The sequence below is a fragment of the Delphinapterus leucas genome, chromosome 11, assembly GCF_059928025.1.
Source record: "Delphinapterus leucas isolate spDelLeu-1000000601 "Yukka" chromosome 11, BTC_Dleu_Yukka2, whole genome shotgun sequence".
In the NCBI taxonomy this organism is placed as follows: Eukaryota; Metazoa; Chordata; class Mammalia; order Artiodactyla; family Monodontidae; genus Delphinapterus; species Delphinapterus leucas.
In genome coordinates, this window is record NC_143139.1 from 64,016,856 (window position 1) to 64,034,900 (window position 18,045).

Here is an 18,045-nt window from a genome sequence, read left to right on the forward strand (position 1 = left end):
CCTCTTCTAAAACTATACGCTTAATAATGGATATTAGAATTCTGCTGGTTACAGTAGAAGACCATTTTTAACAAATGTACATGTAAATTAAGGGCTATGCCATCAGTTATTTCCTTCTTCCTAGTCTTGCTCCATTTCACAACTCTTAAAAGCCCTCTTTTCACTGTCTTCAAAAATATTTTCACAAAATTCACATAACTCTAAGCTTCACCATTCCTGATTCTATTCTTAGAGATTTGAGGCCATTTTTTCAATTCATTCTTAAAACATATTCATCATTAAATTCATCATTTTCATATTCATATAAAACAAGTCAAAAGAGCTCACTGTATAAAAATTGCTCTTCTATCTTTTAAAATCCCTTTATTCCTCAAAACTATCTGCTTTTTTGGAAATTATGCTTATCTTTTCTTGGTAGTCTACTTGCCAAAAGCTTCAAAATACATCCAACTAAACCCCTAATTCATTTTCTTAACTGTAAAACTCTCCCAAGGTGTACATCATAATGACAATCAATCTTTCCTTATGAAATAAAAGGTTCAGAGAAAAGATAGGCATAATATAGAAATAAATATTTAAAACACCAGCTTCCTTGAGTGGACAAAGACTAGCAAACTAACATTCATTATGTCAAAGTCTCTACATTTAATCCTGAATACATTACTGGAAGTAGCCATTCAGGCATTTTTCTCCAGTTCAGATTCATCTTCATCACTTCTTTCTGCTTGTTGTAAAAGATTCAAAGATGACATAATCCAGAATATCCATAACCATTAATAGTTGGGGTAATTTCCCCAGATTTTTTTCTATGCAAACAACATTTCCCCCAAATGGAATCACATCATACATACTGTCTTGCAACTAACTTTCTGACACTTAAGTGTAATTTAACAGGGAACAATTTATGTATCATCAGTCCATTTCACACATAAAACAAACATACACATAATCTCCCCCCACTCCCCAATAAGATTGGCTTTAAATGTCAAGGGTGGGTTAAAAAGCGGAAAAAATGCCACAGTAATTTTGAAATAAGGTTTAATATGTATAGTAACCAGGGCTCGCCGCGCCACTCCCCACTCGCAGCCCCGCGCCTCGCTCCTCTCCGACATAGCAAAAATATCCAGCCCTACAGAGACTGAACGGTGCATCGAGTCTCTAATTGCTGTTTTCCAAAAGCATGCTGGAAGGGACAGTAACAACAGCAAACTCTCCAAGGCCAAGTTCCTTATCTTCATGAATACAGAGCTGGGTGCCTTCACAAAGAACCAGAAGTACCCTGGTGTCCTTGACCGCATGATGAAGAAACTGGACCTCGACTCTGATGGGCAGCTAGATTTCCAAGAATTTCTTAATCTTATTGGCGGCCTGGCCATAGCTTGCCATGACTCCTTTATTAAGTCTACCTCTTCCCAGAAGTAAATCGGAGGAGTCTTTGGGCCTGGCCTCCAGCCCCACTCCCTTTCCTTCAGCCTCCCAATTATCATCTACCCCTCACAGCCCACACATACCCTGAGCCCGGCGCACCCACCACCCCATGCAGGCCACTCCGGCTGGCAGTAATAAAAGCATATTGTTTTTTAAAGCACATACTGGAGAGTCAGTAAATTTGTGCAAGGGAGGGAGATGACTGGGAGGAATATAAATTAGATTGATGGAAACAGTTACCAGAAGTTGCAAAGTAAATAGTAAAAGTGCATCTTGGGTATATACATAATCATGATTAATGATACCAACATAATCATCTCTAAGTTTCTCAGACTGATGGAGAGACGTCACTTACTGTTCACTCATTAAATGTCTATACACCCCTACTACGGTACTGTCATAGGCTCTGAGGATACAGTCAGCAAGACAGACAAGGTCCTGCCTTCACTGAGGTTACCTTCTAGTGGGGGGAAAAACAACAAATGAATAAACAAACAAATAAACAAAGAACTATGAGAGTACAAAAAAATATATAATAACCATTTCCTATTTCACTTAAGCTAAAACAAACCCAATGATGCTTGCTCAAGGTCAAAATAACCCACACAACCTTTTTATAGAACTGCTACTTTTCTTATTACCTGTGCAACTTTAAAAAAACATTAAAATATGCAAAAAAGTCACAAATACTCAAAGCAACTCTAGTAATATTTTGAGCAAAAAAGAAAAATATATCAATGTATAAGTTTTTTAGTTAAAGCTAATATTTTACCTTTATTTTCCCTGAAAACACAGCTTACTAAATTTAGAAACTGAAAAAAGTCAGAGGATTTTTTTTTTTTTTTTTGGTTGCACTGTGCGGCTTGCAGGAGCTTAGTTCCCCGACCACAGATCAAACCCGTGCCCACCGCAATGGAAGCCCAGAGTCCTAACCACTGGACCACCAAGGAATTGCCAGAGGCTGTTGAATGAATTCTTTTTTTTTTTTAACCCGGGCCTCTCACTGTTGTGGCCTCTCCCGTTGCGGAGCACAGGCTCCGGACGCGCAGGCTCAGCGGCCATGGCTCATGGGCCTAGCTGCTCTGCGGCATGTGGGATCTTCCCAGACCAGGGCACGAACCCGTGTCCCCTGCATCGGCATGCGGACTCTCAACCACTGCACCACCAGGGAAGCCCTGAATGAATTCTTTAACTGTACAATTCTTAGCAAAATCCAACATGCTCTGAGAAATGTACTCTCACCTCTCATTTTAACCTATGATCTTATTTTCACAGAGCATTATTTCAGGCAATGAAAGACTTTTAGATTGTTACAGCTACCACTCCTTTATTGCTCTCCAACAGTTCTGTGCTCTACCTCTCCACATCCCCATATCCCTAAAAAGACACACTCTGCCCTCCTCCACAATATCATAAAAATAAATCTGATCTTACTTAAAAGTTCTTAATTAATTCTTCTGAAGTGAAAGGCAAAGAAAATCAAACACAAAACTTTGCATGTATTTTTGGACAGTTCACCAAAGCCCTAAAAACTCTAATCATGAATCCTTATCCTGTGGTTTTCCTGTAGTCTCGTAAATTCTTTTCTATTTGGTATTCAAATAGATCTAAGAAAATAGGCTAACTCCAAGACAAAACACCCTCCAAACAAGATTTTTATATATTATTTATAAGTAGGCCACCTCTCCTCAATATCCTATATGTCCTTTAGCATACTTCACAGTTGATTGTAATTTCTTGCTTACTGCCTGTCTCCCCCAATAGCATTCAAATATACTCTGCTCCTGACCTATACAGTAAGCACAAAGTATTTACTGAATGAACACATCCTGTGAAAAGCACTCCATTCACCTAGTCATCCAAACCGGAAACCAAGCGCACCCACATCTTTGCCTCTATTCCCTCACTTCAAACCCCTTCCAATTCCTACCAATTCTATTTCTTAAATATGTCCTGAGTTCATCTACTATTTACCAACTTCACCTCCACTAAGCTAGTTCATCTCTCTTAGACTCCTCAAGTTCCTGAACTAGCCTCCCTGCCTCCAGTCTTGTCCTCTTTTCAGTTGCATTCTCCACGCTGCAGCCAAAGTGATTTTTCTTAAAGAGAAAATTTGTCTCATTTAACCTGATTAAAATCCTTCAACACTTCTATACACCTCCAGCTCTCTGCACATACTGTTCCCTCTCTCTGAAATAGTTTCCAATACCCTTCCCTCCCTTACAACTTTGGCTAACTTTTACTCATCACGCAGCAGCTTAAATAATAACTTTCTCCAGGAAGACTTCCCCTTCCCCAAATCAAGGTGAGATGTGCCTTCATCAACTTCCACACCACTTTGTACTATAACCATTACATATCATTACACATAACTCACATAAATGTATAATTTCCTTATGTTTATCTATATACCCTAATACACTGCAAGCTGTGTTAGGGCAGGGGCAATGACTGGCTGTCTTCTTTGTCATCATAACTACAGAGATGAATACCAAGCCTCTGCCAGTGCCTCAATTTTTTGTGGTGAACACTGATAAATACCTAATTTCATTCTTTAAAAATACAACAGCCTATTGTAAATTAATTCACACATTACATAATAACCCATTCCAAGTATATAATTAAAAGGTTTTGGTATATCCAGAGTTGTGCAACCATCACCACAATTAATTTTATAACATTTTTATCAACCTAAAAAGAAATGCTATACCAATTAGCAGTCAATCCCCATTTCCCCTCAATACCTCCAGCCCTTGGCAACCATTAATCTATCTTCTGTCTCTATAGACTTACCTACTCTGAACATTTCATATAAATGGAATCCTACAATATGTGGTCTTTTGTGACTGGTGTCTTTCACGTAGCATAATGTATTTAAGATTCATCTATGTTGCACCAAGTATCAGTACTTAGTTTCTTTTTATTGCCAAATAACATTCCACTGATTTCAGTAACAAAACATACCACATTTTATTTATTCATCAGCACATTTTGTGTTGTTCCCACTTTCTGGCTATTTTGATAATGATGCTATAAACATTAACATACACGTTTTTGTGTGGGCATGTGTTTTCAGTTCTCTTGAGTATACACCTAGGAGTAGGACTGCTAGGTTATATGGCAACTCTATGTTTAACCTTTTGAGGAACTGCCAGACTGTTTTGAAAGTGGTTGAAAATGGTTGCAACACTTTACATTACCACCAGCAGTGTATGAGGGATGGAATTTCTCCATACCCTAATCAACACTTGTTATTATGTTGTTTTTATTATAGCCATTCCATTAGGTGTGAAGTAGTACCTCATTACGGTTTTGATTTGCACTTTCCTGATGGCTAAGCAATTTTACTCTAAACTCCATGAAGGTAGCGTTGATATCTCTTTTGTTTAAAAGCATATCCCCCCCAGTACTTAATAGTGTATGACACAAAGTAGGCCTTTAATTCTGTTAAGTGAATATATAAAAAAGTAGTATGGGTTTGGGAGTATTTCTTTTTCAGGTGTGCATGATAGGAGTTATTGACTGTATGTTGGAAGCGGAAGGAGTAAACACAAGAAGACCCTGAGATTGTAGTTTAGTAAGTGGAAGACTGACGACATCAAAAATAAGATGTAGATTATACAAAAAGGAGAACAGATCATATAAAAAGAGAACAGTTGAAACTCTAAGAATGAATGATATGGAAAAGAAAAAATAGAGACACAGAGAACTTTGGAACATTCTTCTTTAAGAAAGAAACAGATCAGAAAAAGAAACTGAACAGGAGCATTCAGAAGACAAACAGGAGGGAACAGAGTCATGAAAGACTCAAGACATCTCTTAAGTTCCTGTAACTTAAACATAGCTTTCTCAGGGATGTCTACCCTGACATTCTAGGTTAAGTCCTCCTAGTAAAAAATTTCATCTTACCCTAGATCTATTCTAACACCCACTGCCACCTCCTCTAGATTACACACTACATGCACACAGGGACCTTATGCCAGGCATATGATAAATAATGATTTATACATTTGTTCATGAATGAGTTAATCACTAATTGAAACAAATAATAGCAACATTTACCTGCAAATACAAATACTGTTTAATATTTCAAACAACTTACAAATTTTCTTAACACACAGAGTAAAACAGATTTTTCTATGGGTGCCTCAGAGAAGGGAGATGACTTCATCACATTATGAATGTAACATGTGTGTCAGCCGGAGTACTTTCAAGGTTAGTCTTCTATATTAAATATACTAGAGACTTTACTGAAAATATCTTTTGCATAACAAGCATTAAAACAGCATGTTATCATGTTATCTTGGGCAAAACATATAAAATTGCAGGTGAAATCTCTAAGATAAACAATCTGAACAATACAATATCATGAGTAAGCAAAGATATACATAGTGTAATATCCACCAATCATGAGAAATTGAAAATATACTAAATATTCATCATCAGACAACTGGGAAAATAAATTTTAGGATGTACACACGTACTCACACATGTACACACAAACTCACACAGTGGACCCAATATTCATTAACATGGTAATATTTCTAAAAATGTGTAATTTAGAAAGTAGGTTATAAACCAGAAAATTAAATATAAACTCACTTTTAGAAAATTATATATTGGATAGAGATGGATAAAGAGAGTCTATTAAAGTTTTAAATGGAGCTAGCTAGCTCCATGCCTGAAAATCTGAATAGCATTTATTTTCTTTTTTTATATTTTTCTATCATGCTTTAATTACTTAAATAATTATTCTTCTTCAATTTCTGTTTGGGATAAAATACATATAGAACAATAAACAAACTTGAAAGTAAGCCATGTTTAAAATTAAAAAGGAGATGGTGAAGACAAAAAGCAAGAGTAGAAGGCACTGAAGGCCTAATAATTACTTGAGGCATTTTCATGTATACCACATTGAGAAAATCAGAAATTTAAAGACATTTTAGTGTTTTTTTTTAAAGATGGCTAAAAGTTAAATAGCAATAGACATTTTAAAAGGGAAAAAACTTGAATATTAGGCAAAATTTTTATGCAGATCATTCCATGTACTTGGAAAGGATATAAACTGTTGAACATGTCATCTGTTCTAATCTTTTAATAAAAACTGTACAAATTAACTTATCTTTGAGAAAAACAACAGCTCTTAATGAAATACGGTGTCATGATCTGGCAACAGCAGCATCAAAATCTTTTGTGGAAAACACAAAAAAAGACCATGGTTCAATTCACAAGCTATATAAGCTATTGACTTGTTTCACGCAAAATTCAGAACACAAACAAAGAGTGCACTAAGTTAATCATAAAGAAATTCTGAAGCATACTCTCAAGTCCAAGCAAGGTAAAAAGAGTTGACTAAAATCCAAGATGGACTCTTTATAATCATGTTCCAATTAAGAAAAAGCTTTTTAGAAAATATCATTTAATCACTGATAGTATTTATTAACCATGATTACCCAGCATCTACTATTTTCACCCGACATGTCTCCAGTGACTATCATTTTCAAAATTTACAAACTCTCCTGAAAGAAAAAAAACAATAGCACAAACTCAACTCAACACAGAGGATATTCAAAAGAACCTGCTGGAACTGAAGCTCCGATAGAAAAGTTCCAGAAATGTTCCAAGCAAAAGTACAAATATTGGATTAATATTTAGAACCATCTAAAATATAATTTTGAAGGCTAATAAAATGTATACACTTTAGTTTGTTTACTACAAAGTAAAGGTAATTGATGTGTGTGTGTGTGTTTTAACAGTTAATCCAGGAAAATATACTTTCCCATGTGGTTAACTTCTAAACGGTATCAAGTCACAAAATTTCTCCAAGTATTCAAGAAAATGGTACAAACTTTCTACAACCTTATGATTTTTTTCGTTAGGAAACATGTTAAATATGTAAAACATGCATTTTCAGTTCATATGAGTTAATAATCAAATTAAAGTAACGCTTTTTAGTCACTGAAGCTCTCCCTGCGGAATATCTCACTCAGTGCACATAACTCATTTAAATAGATTACTGAAAAGGTGACAGCTGAGGAATGCCTTCATTTCTTTCCATGGTTTCTACTGAATGTCATTTCAGAAATGCCTATATAACACATGACAATGTGGAATGTCTCCACCCATGAAAGAGCATTCAAGTCAAGCAAGCACATTTAGGGCAGTAACACAGAGCTCAACTTTGTCTTTTTATGGTTAGCCAGCATAACAATGAAAAGCTAAACAACCAAAATACTAACAAGGTCAGAAAAATAGTGACATACAGGGATCCATAGTGAAAGTGTTACTTAGGAAAAAAATATGATTAAGATCATTAGAAAATATGAATTAGCTTCTAATGACATATGCTAGGGATTCCTCTTCTAAGCCAATACTGGATGTTGTTTAAAGAAATTCATTTTTAAAGTATGTTACATAAACTGAGCAAAATTCTACTTGTATTGGTAATCAGGAACACATTCCATTTCAAAAAAAAATCTAAGATCCTGCTAAATTTTGACTGTAATAATGGTTACCTTTACATTACAATTATTATAAAGTAAGTTATTGGTATATACTTTTTAATTAGAACATTTTAATGTTTGCTGGTTGTTATATTTACCCAAACTGTCATCATTTTTTTCTCTATGAACTCTGCTCTTCACAAGATTAGTTTACATTGTGCTCATTTTTTAAAAAATCAACAAACATCTACTGTGCACCTGCTAAAATAAAATGCAGATACCAAAGGGGATTTAAAGAAAAATGAATCAAAGTCCCCACTTGAAGGAATTCACTATTCTGTCTGGAGATAAGATATACAAACAATAGCAGGTAGTGTGTAAGTGCCAAACTTAGGGTTTAAATAGTAAGTGAAAGAATTACTGTGCACCCCCGTGGTCAAGCAAGTCCACACTTTATGCTTTGAGCTGTGTCTTAATACAAATAAGCTGGGAAATGCATTCCAGAGAAAGATTACATATGCAGAGGCTTATGGAAATATAAATATGAAACCAGTGGTTCCTCAAGAAAGCTTTCACGAATCTCTTCAGGTAAATTCTTTTCCACTTCTTACTGAGTGATCAGGGACCAGGCACTTGCATGCTGATGATATGGCCTGCCACCACCTGCACTCTCTCATATCCTACCAAATGGAGAACATAGGGAATAAAGTTTTGAAATCTGCTCACCCTTAACTACTCTACTTCATGGAAGAGCATCAAGAACATCTGTTGTCAGTACAGCAATAATCTTATAGACTAATATATGAGGCTCCACTGTCCTTTATTTGGATACTATATCCTTTTCTTCTTGTTAAAGTATTCTTTCTTTTATGAAATGATGATGGTAGAAGGTTACCAAGTTGTTTGTTTTTAACGCCCTAACATGACAACATAAAAATTAGGTTCTCCTTTTTTAGTCATCATAATTAAAACAAAGAACAAAAAACAGAAACCATTTCATTGGTCCATGAAATGTACAATTCTGGGAACCAATGATTTCATAGGCAACAAGTAAATCACATTTCAGATGGTGCTCTCACTTACTACCACTAAGAAAAAAAATTCTATTGCCTTTTCTAAGGTGACTTGAAATATAATTTGGCTAAATTCTGCAAAATGATTTAAGGAATGGAATATTCTTAATACTTGGATATTCCTACTAACAAAAGGCTTCCAATTAAAATCAAACATGATAAATATTTAAAAGTTTGTTTTACTAATTCAGAATTTAAATTTAATTCAGGTAACTTTACTAGCATTTCATGTAATGTCTCAAGTCCTAATTATAAATAATAATAATCATTGTACAGAAAGTAAATTTCAGAAGATTAAGCTAAATGGTGGTGACAAGCTGGAGCTTGCTTGCTTGCTTGCCTTCCTTCTTTCACTATCAGTGATATGAGTTTACCTATAATTTATATCTTTTCATTGAAAAAGTTAAGTCTGTGAATGTATAAAGCATTTACTGTAAATGAGTATGTAAAAATGCCTAAAGCGTTAATATAAATTGTTATTAAGATAAAGAAAAATGAAGATGTTTAAAGACTAAGTAAACCCTGTCCTTAAACAAAGAGTTCTGTTGCTGTTGTAACTTCCTTTGTAACTACCGAAAGCACCTGATCAAATATTATGCACATAATGGTCAGTCAAAAGTAATCTTGGGGGGCTTCCCTGGTGGCGCAGTGGTTGAGAGTCTGCCTGCCGATGCAGGGGACACGGGTTCGTGCCCCGGTCTGGGAGGATCCCACATGCCGCGGAGCCTGCACATCCGGAGACTGTGCTCCGCAACGCAAGAGGCCACAACAGTGAGAGGCCCGCGTACCGCAAAAAAAAAAAAAAAAAAAAATCCTGGCAGTTCCTAAAGTTTAGGACAGATTTAGAGATTAATTTAAATATGGCATTACTGCATTTCAACTACCATAGAAAACTCTTAAAAGTTTTGACTAGCCAAACAACAGCAGATGAAGAAAATAATTAGATCTATGTGTATGTGTTTCATTTGATTCTCTACTGATTAACATGGAAGAACTTCCAACTACTAATCATCAACCATAATGACTGGAAGATTTAAGAATACTTTCTTCTTCAGACTTAAAAGACATGTAGCATAGTGTTAAATTTGGGCTCTGGAGTCACATAAACCTGTGTCAGAATCCAGCTCTGCCACTTATTATCTTGGTAACACTGAGCAAGAAAAAAGGGACACTGAGAATTACACGAGATATTGGTTATAAAACTATCTAACATAATGTTTCACATGTAGCAAATCCTCAGCAAATGTCCACCAGCCAATTCCCTTCTTCAATATAACACTGGGATAAGGCATGGCTACTACATATCCAACCCTTATTTAGAAGAAACTCAAAAATGACTGTTGGAGGTCTTCGACCTTTCAAAGAGATATACCAAAATGCCAATACTCCATTTGCCAACCCCTGTGGAACCTCACAAACTTTCAAAAGAAAAGTGGGGTGAAAATCATCATTTTTGGCAGGCAGAAAGGCAAAGAAAATAGCAACTTTGGGAAGTGTCAAGAAGTAACATGTTACAGCAGTAACAAAATAATGTTCTATATTTTGCCTCCCTCCAAAGGTTTCTAAATAGTTATATTTTTAAAATTATCTAACTAGACAGTTTTTAAAGTACACCTCTTATGTGAACAGTATTGTAAAATGTGATAACAAACATAATGAAAAAATTTTTCCTCTATTCCATCTAATGTTTCTACCTGGCTATACTAGAAAGTGCTCAGTCACAGCTTGCAATCACACTGTAGCTGAAGTACATGAAAGATGGTCTTGGTTATGACACTTCAAAGTCAGACCACAAAACTGTTGCCAGGAAGCACAGAGGTATCAACTGCAGAGAAGGCATTATAACAACAGCACTGTGGGCACTGGTGCCCTACCAGAATACCCCATTTATGGCTAGGGTTGTCCATTTATTTGTAGGAAGTGAGGGGCCAGTTTGGGGTTAGAAATTTTGTTTAGGTTTGTTCTGTTTGTTTGTTTTTTATGGTTAGGATGATTTCAATAAAAAGTTTGAAGAGCCATCAGCCATTTAAATAAGATTATGTAGAGGAAATAACTTATACTGTATATTTTTTAAACACAGATTTTAATATTAGTTATAAGGTATCCAACAGATTCTTCCAAGATCTTAATATCCCCCACCAAAAAAACAAACACTAAACAATTATAAACTCTACATTCAGTTTTAAAGAGATTTCTCATATACAGCAATTACACTATTCTCTAACAAGAGACTCAATATCAGCTGCTTCCAGTCTCTTTTTCTTTTGGTTGGAAAACACTTTAAGTAGCCCCATTAGAATACTTTTTAAAAGAGAGTTACATTTCAGATTATGATTCAGTGAAAATGGCTTAGCTGAGAAGATTAAGCACTTGAGAAAAAACTCAACAAAAGTATTCCTTTTACTGACAAGAGGGGAGTCACATATTCCTCAAAGAAGCTTCAAATGGCTCCCTCAGAAGTAGATAAAATTTGTATTTTAAGAGCAAAGGGATGTAATATCAAACTTACCTGCAAGTCTGTATGTATTGAAAATCAAAAGGAAAACTTTATTTTAAAATTATAATAGCAAAGAACATGGATTTAATTCTACTCTCTGTATTCCTCTATAGGACCTAGTTCAGACCTTTATAAAGAAGGTAGCAAATTAACTGATGACTCGAGTGAATATTTTTCTATCTCTTAATCAATAGTTAAACTGGTTCAGAATTTTTTTGTATTCTGTATTCCTCTATAGGACCTAGTTCAGACCTTTATAAAGAAGGTAGCAAATTAATTGATCACTCGAGTGAATATTTTTCTATCTCTTAATCAATAGTTAAACTGGTTCAGAATTTTTTTAATGGGAAGGAGGTTAATATTAAAAAATTTTTTAAATCTCAAGACATTAAAAATATCTGCACAGAAGATCCACAACAAGTTCTACCATGTGCAAGAACTGTACTCTAAGTAGCTGGGTGTGAATGTTTTAATGATTTATCTTACAACATACAAATGACTATAAAACTTCCTATCTATGATACGAGGTAAAAGATAAAATTCAATAAATCTTTAGTGAGCGCCTACTGTGTGCCAGGCTCTGGAAATACAAAAATGTGGAAGATTGGGTCCTTACAGTCAGCCAGGAAAGACAAACTTAAAAACACACACTACTCAGTAAGAAGCATTTTAACAGCAGCAAAGAGGCAAAATGTAAGGTAAAATGAGCACCCCAGAGGAGAGTCTCTCCAGTGACATAGTTATTATACAAATTCAAAGGACAGAAAGATCCTTTCTGGAGGACAACTGGGTTGAACCCTGAATAATGACCAAGATTTTGATTGGCAAAGAGGGAGGGAGTATATTCTAGTGGTGGAAAAAGCAAGGCCATAGGCATGGAAGTAAAAAAAGTAAAGGATATAACACAGTGGGGATATATCAGGTCTAACCTAAATGGTGAAACACTTTAAATCTGAATTTATGGAGAGGAGTGACATGACTGAAATGATATTGTTAAAAGATTAATGTGATAGCAGTATGAATGCTAGATTGGACCAGGGAGAGAAGAGGAAGGGAAAGCAATCAGGCTATTACTTTACTCTAGCGATAAAAATAATAAAGGTATGACCTAGATTGATAATAAGAGTAGCAAGAAAAAGAATTGATGTGAAGGCAGTTATGAAGACTGATTATATGTAGACAAGGGGATGAGTAAACAATAATTAAAATGTTTAAAGCTTAATCTAGAGATTAATGACATCATTATCAGAAACAGGCATCGATGAGAAGAATAGGTTTGGTGAAGAAAGAAAAATATTCATTTCGGGTTGAATTTAAAGAAATTCCTGATATTGATGTAAATAAACAGTTGCTATTCTACGGCAAAGGGGGTGGACCTCTATTTACTACATCACTACTTGAAGATATATTTTTAAATATAAAATCACAATATATTGAATAATATTTTACTTTAAATCAACAGTTCGTCATCAGTAGGAAAATGGAAATGAGGGATTGGAGCTCTGCAGCAATGTGAGAACTGGAAACTGACTTGGAAGTCACAGGCACAGAGGAAGCAGATAAGATTTTAAGGTAAAATCAAAAGGCTACACTCACAACTGTTTGAAGAAATCTCAGCTCTGTATTTTATGCACACCAGTATCAGTAAGCATCAGCAATAAAGCACTCTATAGAAAACTATTATTACTCTCCTAAAACCTTTATAAAGTATACTGAAATAAAGATACAGATCATATAGTATTAAGACTCTACCAGGTAGCTCTTAAATCAGAGCTGATTATTGCCCACTGATAAAAATGAAATTCTACTCTAGACCTCAGTTCTAGAAAATCAGAAGTTTATAACGTAACTTCAGTACTGTTTTCTAGCTACTGGAGGGGGTTAGGGGAAGGGAGGTTATTCTAGAGACCAAGATAGGAAATTTGACTAGAAACACTGCTTTTTCTCCTATATGAATGACCTATTTTTACACACACACAAAAAAGGAAACTATCTTTCGTAACTTCTACTGAGAAAGAACATTCAACCAATTAAAGAAACTTTTAAATATAAGCTGTTTATATTAAAATGGAAGTAAAATATTAGATTAAGAAGAGGATTTGTGGGTTGTAAAGTTCCTAAAACTCTTCTCCTGACAGTGAAATTTAAGACACTCCATCCAACTTCCCTGGCAGCCCAGTGGTTAAGACTTTGCCTTCCAATGCAGGGGGTGCGGGTTTGATCCTCGGTCGGGGAGCTAGGATCCCACATGCCTTGTGGCCAAACCCCCCCAAAAAACCCACGAAAACATAAAACAGAAGCAATATTGTAACAAATTCAATAAAGACTTAAAAAAAAAAGGTCCATATTAAAAAAATCTTTAAAAAAGAAAAAAAAAATACTTGATCAAAACCAAAAATGGAAATGAATATTCCAAAAGACTAACCAATAATTAATCTGGTAAAAACATTCTGGTTATTCTATGAGCTTTCAAGAGGGTAAATTAAAAAAAAATTATTCAAGGGCTATTAAACAAATCAGTGGGTCAATTTTGGTTTTATAATTTAAGTATTTAAAGCAATCAGTATTCAAGAGATTTTTAAGGTTAAAAATTTTTGTGATTCTTTTTTTAAAAAGTTTTATTTATCACCTTTCACTATCTGTTGTTCTGAATTTGCCCAAAGCGAACTCCTTGTTCTCCGTCACAATGGCAAAAAAGTACAAGAGTCAATAAATGAGAAATGAGGGTGGAGAAAACATAATAAAAATTTTAATGGTTGCTATTTTAAAGACTTTGGCTTCACTGAGTTAAGGAATGTGCAAATAAATTACAAAAAGAAATTATGCAAATGATTATGCATAAACTTGGCAACTTCTGCTTAAGTGTTTGTCAGCTAAAACAAAATATCTAATAAAGACAACACCTAAATAATGCCAAACTTACCACTGAATTCAGTTAATCAGGAAGACTTTGATAAGTCTGATAATTCTTGCAACATGTCCAAATTTAGAGGAGAAAAAAAAAAACCTCTAAGAAGCCTGTTAGATGTATTTTCTCTTTCTACCTAAGCCAATAAGAATATAAGTATTAGAAGTTTTCCTCTTCCTCCAAGCCAATATAATTGGGTTCCTCAACAACTGTAATAACTTTACATTTCTATATGACAACTTTAATAAAACATACTGATATAAACCATTATGCAACCTTATCCCGACCTCAAGCATACAATAATCTGTCTTTCTGAATCAATTCCATACTAAACCATGTAAATTACACTTGAAAGAAATTTGAAGAGTCATCCTACATAATTACATTATCATTTCTAATGCCGAAAGTTTCTTTCATTTCAACACCATGTTTTTAGCATCTAGAGTTATGCTATAGCTTAAAATAAACCTCAGCCAAATAAAAAGTTTGTTATACATTAGAGACTCTAAATTAATGGAACAGATAAAGAGCTAAAGACCATGCTATATTTTTACTGGGTGCCACACGCTAAATTCCAGATTTGTCCTGCAATTTGTCAGTCATTACAGTTCATCCAGTCAACTTTGTAAACAAAGGCTATACGCCAAGTTTGATATGAGAATTCAATTAAATAAAATTTAAAACAGTCATCATTCACTAAACAGGAAGGAGTAAAAGGAAAAATGCCACCACACACCTCTTTTAAAAAAGCAGCTATATGCATGAAATATGAAACCGTAAGTTTCAACCTCCCAAACAAGTTTTTGTTACAGCATTAATCAACATCTTCCACATATAACATCTTCCACATATAACCAAGGCAACTTTGAGTTAGTTTACAAGTCTTTTCATTGTAAGGGGAAGCTATTGCTGTTAAGTCATTTTCTAGTAATTCCAAGTTGTCCACTAATAAAATGGAAAGAGTTTATGTTTTGACACCTATTACCATCACTGAAAAATTGCTTTTTAAGAAGAGCTCTAAGTGGTTGTGTTGCTTTTGGCCTGTTAAAGGCAAAGCAACATTATCTCCGGATTGCCAATAGTTTCTCCTTATTTGGCTAACATTGAGAGATCCCAATCAGACTACTATAAAACTTTAACATGCACAAAGCATCCATTTTGAGAAAAGTTCGTGAACAGCTTTCTTTTTTCCCACCCCCCAAAAGAAAAATGAGAGCTTGGTAACCGGCTTTGAAAAGAGTGCCTCGTATTTATTCTTCTCTTTTTAACCCCAATGCACACCCCTGGACCTGGGGCCAAAGGATCTCTGACACTGCGGCAAACGCTACTCCGAGTTAGAGGCTCTTTCGTACGTTCCGGCCCCGCGGTGGGCAAGCCCTTTAGAACGCTTCCTCACGCTACCCACTTTCACCCTCTCCCCTTCAGCCGGTGCAGATCAGCTAAATTACACCGTTTCCCCCTCCCCAGTGACCAACAGTAGTAAAGGAGAAAACAGGAAACCGTCTGCTCAGGGCACTCGGCTTAGGGCGCTTGATTACTATTATCATCATTTATAATCAAGTCCTAAAAACTACAATAAATCCAACGCCCTCCTAACAAGCCAAAGACGTCCCTCTACCCAAGTGTCCCCAGTGCCTCTTGTTCGTAGTTTTCTTCAGCATCCGCCGTCCTCCGACTCTGACATCACTGACATCGGGGGCCCAGGCACAACTCCACCACACCGCTCCCCATCTCGACCCCAAATCCCAGACACCCGTCCACAAATGGCCCTGGGGCCCCAAGCGGACCACAGTCCTTTTCCCCCTCTGCCCCGGAAATCTCCTGGTTCCCTTACTCCACCACCAACTGGTCTGAAGGGGGCCCCAAGCCTAGGGCCCTCCCTCTACCAGTTCTCTCCCTCCCTCCTTCGCGGGAAGCCGCCCCCTCACCCCGCGGCAGGGAGTCTCCCGCCGCCCCCAGCCTCAGGAGACCAAGAGCCGAGAGGAGGCCCAGGCGGGAGGCTAACGAGGACCCGCAGGGTCAGGAGAGCGGCGGCGGGGCGCACAGACCTGGTGCAGGGCAGTGAGTCCGTCCACATTGGCGTAATTGATATCAGCGCCGCGGTGCAGCAGCTTGAGGACCTCGTCCGTGTCGCCGCTGGAGCAAGCAGCCAGGAAGACGGCGCCATCATCGAACTTCACCTTGGTCTTCTGGCGCTTCACCACGGGAGGCTCGAGGTCCGTCTCGGAGCCGATCCAGCGCTTCAGCTGCTCGTTCCGCTTCTGCTTCGCGTCCGCCATCTTCATCCCCTCTCCTGCCGCCGGGTCTTCTTATCGCGAGGGGGGGAAAGGGGAGGCGGAGAGGGAAGAGAGGGGAGGCAGGGGGTGTGTGACTGTTTCTATGAGTGCTGGCCAGAAGAGGGCTGGGAACCGGGAGGAGACGCTCGAGACTTCCAGTATCCCACAGAGCACTGGGGCGGCGCGCCCGGCCGAACGGACCTCCCTTCCTACTTCAGAAGCCCTCCCGCCCCCCGCCCGGCCACCCGTCACCGGCGGCCAATCTAACGTAACTTCGCGAGATCCGGGCAGGGAGGCGCCCTTCGGCCAGTGCGCATGCGCCATGGGCCTGTGCCCGCCCCAGGAAGAGCGCTCCCGCGAGCCGCGGCGGGGGAGGCTAGGCCACCGGAGGGAAGCGGGTGTGGTCCAGGCCGCCTGGGCAGCGGGGGCTGGGACCAACCTGGAAGGGCGGAGACAGGGAAGGAAGGTTGTCCTGCCCCACTGAGGGCTCCTGGGGTTCCGGAGGCCAACAGTCGGGTTGTATGGCGGCTCTTCGGGGCAGACCTGCCTCCAGGGCTGTCTCAGCTCTGCCGAGTCGTTTGCTCAGGGCGGAGGATTTTCCTATTGGCTGCGTTATTTGAATGGAATGGAGGATAGATAGGTCGTGAATTAAGCGCTAGTGATTTCCCTTTCTGAGGAACTCAGATGAATTTGCTAAGAACCTTTTAAAAGCAGGGTCTGTGTGTACAGCCGAGGGATTTGTTGGTAGTTACGCCAGATCTCAGCCCAAGGTGACCGCCTTGTGACAAGGGTTGACCTGCAGTAATTGCAGTGGCTTTTTGCCAGCCTCCACTGTAGAAACGTCTTTCATCTTATGCTTATTTTTTCTTGCTTTGTTGTGTGTGTGTGTGTGTTTGTTGTTTTTTTGTTTGTTTTCTCTCGCTCGTATTTTGGGTCCTCTTTCCCTTCTTTCAATGCTTTAATCCTGTCTGCTACTACCCCGGAGTTTAGCTCTGCCTTGTTACTGGTCCTGACCTTTTAAGGGATTTCTGGTTCCTGCTCCATCGCTTTCTAGGGGTGGATAAAGACCCAGCTGCTTCTAGAGTTCAAAAGGAATGTTAATACTACGCAATTGATTTAACCGGTATTTTGTGAATACTTACTATGAGCCAGTCATGGTTCCAGGTACTGGCGATACAATGACGATTACGACATATTTAAACCACCTTTTGAGATCACATGTTCAAAATATTTCATAATTTATCATAATCATAAAAAAGGCTTTTGAACTTTGTCATGTATGACACCGAGCGCGCGCGAGCGATTTGAAACAAATACTAACGTCTTTTGAGCCATCTATTTGTAATCTTCACCAACTGATATTTTTCTAAACAATACAATATTCTCATCCACTATTTTCTAGAACATTTAGCGCCAAAAT

The 18,045-nt window shown here is 37.6% G+C and overlaps 1 protein-coding gene and 1 pseudogene across 9 annotated transcripts in view; one reads left to right on the plus strand and one right to left on the minus strand.

Moving 5' to 3' along the window:
- Positions 1 to 2,437, plus strand: part of LOC149748043 (protein S100-A11 pseudogene) — a 33,665-nt pseudogene extending 31,228 nt beyond the window's left edge.
- Positions 1 to 16,888, minus strand: part of PPP1R12A (protein phosphatase 1 regulatory subunit 12A) — a 149,829-nt gene extending 132,941 nt beyond the window's left edge. For 3 of the 9 annotated variants that reach the window (XM_089921071.1, XM_089921068.1, XM_089921067.1), the window contains exon 1: positions 16,398 to 16,885. In XM_089921071.1, coding sequence (XP_089777197.1) covers positions 16,398 to 16,634 — 237 coding nt within the window. In that variant the 5' untranslated portion in view covers positions 16,635 to 16,885. Of the gene's footprint in view, positions 1 to 16,397 lie in introns of all 9 variants that reach the window. The other 6 variants (XM_089921069.1, XM_089921064.1, XM_089921074.1 and 3 more) reach the window with 5 other exon arrangements.
- Between the last annotated feature and the right edge of the window lie 1,157 nt (positions 16,889 to 18,045).